Source organism: Gracilinanus agilis, chromosome 4 (genome assembly GCF_016433145.1).
Source record: "Gracilinanus agilis isolate LMUSP501 chromosome 4, AgileGrace, whole genome shotgun sequence".
Lineage (NCBI taxonomy): Eukaryota > Metazoa > Chordata > Mammalia > Didelphimorphia > Didelphidae > Gracilinanus > Gracilinanus agilis.
Window position 1 is genome coordinate 195,048,004 of NC_058133.1, and position 5,250 is coordinate 195,053,253.

General features: G+C 49.8%; 1 protein-coding gene across 1 annotated transcript in view; it reads right to left on the reverse strand.

Moving 5' to 3' along the window:
* ARHGAP23 (Rho GTPase activating protein 23) overlaps positions 1-4,095 on the reverse strand; it is a 69,148-nt gene extending 65,053 nt beyond the window's left edge. Inside the window, exons 1-3 of the mRNA XM_044675108.1 lie at positions 4,014-4,095; positions 3,299-3,377; positions 2,614-2,668 (exon numbers count right to left, since the gene is read on the reverse strand). Coding sequence (XP_044531043.1) covers positions 2,614-2,668; positions 3,299-3,377; positions 4,014-4,080 — 201 coding nt within the window. The 5' untranslated portion in view covers positions 4,081-4,095. The remainder of the gene's footprint in view (positions 1-2,613; positions 2,669-3,298; positions 3,378-4,013) is intronic.
* Positions 4,096-5,250: the final 1,155 nt, after the last annotated feature.

Consider the following 5,250-nt stretch of genomic DNA (forward strand, 5'->3'; position numbering starts at 1 on the left):
AGAGGAGGAGGAGGAGGAGGAGGAGGAGGAGGAGGAGGAGGAGGAGGAGATCATTCCTCTGGCCCCGGTGGGGAGCCAAAACCCTCTATCCTCTTACTGTTGGTTTAAATGATTCCTAGGATGGAGGGGAAGGAGAGAGGGAGGGAATGTGAAGTCTCCTGATCTCAGACTTTCCCATCTCCTGCTCTCTCTCAGCTTGCGCTCGGCTCCGAAGCCAGCATTGGCTGAGGGGCTTGGCAGGCCCGCCCCCGCCCCCACTACGCCCCCCCCCCTCCAGTCCTGGAATTTGGCTCCAAGACTGAGGCTGGCGCTGCATTGCTGAGCAGTGACAGAGCCGGCCCTTACCCGGCCAAAAAAGGAGGCGGCCCCGGGACAGAGGGACCCGGTCAGCCTTTGGCCAGAAGAAGCCTGGGGGCTCCAGACCGGCTGGTCTCTGGCCCCTCCCTCCGGCCCCATAAGGGCTCTTTTCTAGGGAAATAATCCAGTGGGATGGTATAGCGGGGGTAAGGGCGGGGAGGGCGGCTACACACACACAGACAGAAGAAACACACAGTTCCACAATGACAATAAGACGCTCTCGGAAATGCACCAAGACACCAACACACACACTGGAACAAACACACAAACACACACATACCTCTCCTCCCGGCCATCCTGCCGGCTCCCCACATCACGGCATCCTGACCACGCCTCCTCTGCTCATCGCTTCCCCACCCCCAGCTCTCCCTCCCTTTCCTGGGTTCCCCACTCAGCTCCGCCCTCCCTAACCAGCTGAGGCCTGGCGCCCCGTCCTCAATCCTCCCTCTCCCGGCTCTGCTCTCCCTAGCCGGCCCCCACCCTGGCTCTGAGACCTGGATGTGGGGGGAGGCAGGAGGGGGGGCTAGACAGTGTCAAGCGGTGGCGTCAGTGGCTGCCCGCACCCTGATTGGTTGGCAATATTGACTCCCGACCACAGGAATGCTCGTGCCCCACCCTCTTGGGCCTGCCAGTTGTTGAAGAATTGGGGGGTGTGGGGGGGACAGAAGAGTGGCCGGCATCCAAATGCTGACATCTGGTGCTCTCTGCCCACCTCTTCCGTGTGGGCACCAGAGTCCTCCACACCATCCTTCATACTACGAGAACTGGCTCCTCCCCTCACAAGGCTTGGCACAAGAGGGAAGATGCCACCCTGTAAGATGCTAATGCTTCAGGCAGTACCCACCCCTACTCTCATGAGCTCCCCGCTGGACTTTTGTCCTCCGTGTTCCATCTGTCCTCGAATTCTCCCCCCACCCCACCCCCCACACTTTTCCCCCTAATCCTGGGGCAACAGTATTTGCTTCTCACCCAACCCAAAACCCATCAAGATTAAGGAGGAGTGGACTGGGCGGAGCTTGGGAATCTGACTCTATAATACATGATTTGGGGTGAATCATTTAATCTTTCTGAGGCTTTATTTAAAAAAATGGAGGAGTGGTGGTGAAGGCTGAAGCAGGAGACCCAGAACCATCTCCAATTCCTCCTCTTGTCAAAAGCCTGCACCCCCCCCCCTCCCCAGGGAGGCAATCTAGGTCAGGGAAGTTGCTGAAATGGGGGAACTGTGATTATTGCAAGTATGAGGCTGAGCAGACTGAGACTAGGAGACCAACATCGCCAGCCATATAAACTTCCCTTGGAGCCTACCATAGCCTCCACTACTTTCTCCCCTTCTCTGAGGCCATAGAAAGGCTTTATTTTATTATAATTGTTTTTAAAAATCCTAACCTTCCATCTTATAGTCAATATGTTATATAGGTTCCAAGGGCTAAGCAATGGGGGTTAAGTGTTTGCCCAAAATCACACAGTAGGAAGTGTCTGAGGTCAAATTTGAACCCAGGACCTCCCATCTCTAGGCCTGGCCCTCAATCCACTGAGCTACTTAACGCCAGTCCCCCCACCCACCCACCCATAGATAGGCTTTAGCAGAAATCATAGTGACATTGCCCAAAAAGCACCAAGTGGGGGGCTAAGGTAGGTTCCTCACGAGAAAGAGACAGACAGAAAATGTGGCCCAAGGCAGGCACCGTGTCAAGACAGAAGCTGGACAATATGCCACCCCACCCATTTTACTTTTAGGAGAGGGCTTCTGCCCATTCCAGACCAAAGATCTCTGTGCAGATGTGTGGTGGGGAAAGGCTGGGGAGGGCCATTTCTGATTGCTCTCCTTGAGAGTCTCACCTCATGGTCCCAGGTGAGAAATGAGGTGAAGGAAAAGGAGAGATGAAAGACTCTTCAATCTAGGAAGTTATCTCTGTGGAATATCCAAGGGTTCTATTGTATCTGGCATGGTACCAGTATCTCCTAATGGAGACACCTAGGCAGATCTCCATTGGGCATCACCCACCAAGACCTCTTCACAGCTGCCACCCTCAATGAAGCAATACCTATGCCACCTCCTGGGAGATGCTCTGGCATTGGGCAAACTGGGCAATTCTCAGACACCCATCCCCCATAGATGAATTCTTTCTTTCCTCATTCCTTTGCGGTGCTAATGGGCAAAAGAAAGGGAATTAAGAGGAGGATGCTAGATCTGGGCATCTCAGCTACCCAGGCAATCTCACTGCCTAGAGAATGGGTCAAGGAACAGGAACTCACCAGCTGGAGGATGTCCTCATCCTTGGGCATGATGGAGAGTTCCAAGGCATCATCACTGTAGAGGCAGGGAAGGCGGTCAGCCCACATTCATTATTGGTCTCCACTTCTACACACACACACACACACACACACACACACACACACACACACACACACACACACACTCACCCTGAGGCAAGGGAAGGGATGAAGGAAGGGAGGTGTGGGAATACAGGGGACTCCAGATTCTCAGGAGCAATCCTCATGCAAAATATTCTACAAACACAACACTCCAAATCACTGGACTCCAGGCATTCTCTCTGGCTGTCCCCCATGCTTGGAATGTTCTCCATTCTCCTCTCCACTTGGGTTCTCTGACTTCCTTTAAGTCCTGACTAAAATCCTACCTTCTACAGGACACCTTCCTTGACCCCTCTTAATTCCAGTGCCTTTCCTCTGCTAATTATTCCCTATTTCTCCTATAGATAGCTTTCTCTGTGTATTTCTGTTTTCTTGCTGGCTTTCCCATTAGATTATAAGCTCCTTGATGGCAAGGACTGTCTCTTTCTTGCCTCTTTTTGAATCCCCAAGCACTTAGCCTAGTGCCTGTCATCTAGTAGGTGCTTAATAAATAAATGCTGATTGATTGATCAAAAAGAGGCAAAATTGAGACTCCTCAGGTTATGGAGAGAATGAGATTACTAACCTGTTCTGGATCAGTGCAATAACTTGGGAGTAGGTCTTCCCAATGATGCTCTCACCATTCACTTTCACCAGCCGATCTCCTGATGACACAGATTGGAGGGTTGGGGTTGGTGAAAGGGAAGCGAAGGATCTTACATATCTGAACCATTTCCTGTTTCAGAACCTTCTGTTTTAATCTCCCACCCACCCCCATAAAAGCCTTACTTGGTTGGGGGCAGTTGGGTAGCTCAGTGGATTGAGAGCCAGGCCTAGAGATGGGAGGTCCTGGGTTCAAATCTGGCCTCAGACACTTCCCAGCTGTGTGACCCTGGGCAAGTCACTTGACCCCCATTGCCTACCCTTACCACTCTTCTGCCTTGGAGCCAATACACAGTATTGACTCCAAGATGGAAGTTAAGGGTAAAAAAAAAAAAAAAAAAAAAAAAAAAAAAAAAAAAAAGCCTTACTTGGCAGATGGAGAACAGACTCCCTGTCTCAACCAGGAGGCAAACCCAGGTACCCTTGCTTTCTCTCAACCCAAGCTCTCATCCTAGAACCCTAGAGTACCTAGGACTCCATTTGAATTAAACAGAGAAGAAAAGAGCATGATTTGGTTTCTGTGGGCGTGTTGGGAGCTGATTTCATCAAGGCCAGGATGCATCTTCCCCAAGCATCTGAGGAAGTATTTGGAGCAAGGAGAGAGCTTCATGCATGTCCCTTCTGGGCATCTCACTCACCTGTCCGAAGCCCAGCCTGGTGGGCAGGGCCATCATCCTTCACATTCTTGACAAAGATGGTGTCCATGGGCTCCAGGTGGCTCCGGGGGGAGGGCCCTGGTAGGCAGTGGCCAGGTTAGCTGGGGGTTGGGGGCCGAGGGTCACACATACCCAGAGGTATACTTAGTAGAACACACATACACACACAGTGACATGTACCAACAAACAGAGAAAACACACAAGGAACTCACACACAGAAACACAAGCAAGATATACAAGAACTACAGACAGACACTAGAATACAAAAACAAACAAAAGATCACAGGAGCAGAAATTTAGAGCTGGAACAGACCTTGCAATGATCTAGTCTAGAGGAGTTTTTGTTGTTGTTTTTATAACCCTTAATTTCTGTCTTAGAATCACTACTAAATATTGGTTCCAAAGCAGAAGTGTGGAAAGGGCTAGGCAATAGGGATTAAGTGACTTGACCAGGGTCACCCAGCTAGGAAGTGACTGAGGTCACATTTGAACCCAGAACCTCCCATCTTTGGGCCTGGCTTTCCATCCACTGAGCCACTTTAGCCCAGAGGTTTTTAATGTAGGTTCCACAGACTACTCCTCACAAGGAGTTGTGAATAGATCTGTTGGTCTATAAGCTTGGATAGAGAAAAGGACATCTTTATTTCAATATAATCCATTCCCTTTGTAATCCTATGTATTTTATTTTATGCATTTAAAAACATTTTTAGAAAGGGGCTATAGGCTTCACCAGGCTATCAGAAGGGTCAATAGCAAACCAAAAAGAAAAAAAAAAAGTTAAGAACCCTTGATCTAATCCAACTATGGTTTGGATGACAATGTATGATAAATATAGACAATAAATAGACTCAGGAGTTAATTGATTTGCCCAAGGTCACACATGTAGCAAGTGACAGAAATGGGATTCAAACCCAGACCCTCTGGCCCTCAGTCCATTGTATCACAGGGATATGTGGACATCTCAGGTTGGGGGTGGGATGGGAAGTGACACAGAGAAACACTGAAACACAGAGAATAGAAACAACATAGAACAGAAACCCCCCTGATCCCAGCTCAGCATTAGTCCCTCCCAAGGGAGCACTAGACCACCCAGTGCCCATGAAAGTGGGGCATAAACCCTTGATCTAATACCCTTTATGAGATTACTTCATTCCAACTCCCTCCTCAACCCCCAAATCTTCACCTAGCCACTTGGAACTGAGTTTAGCCTTTTCTTATG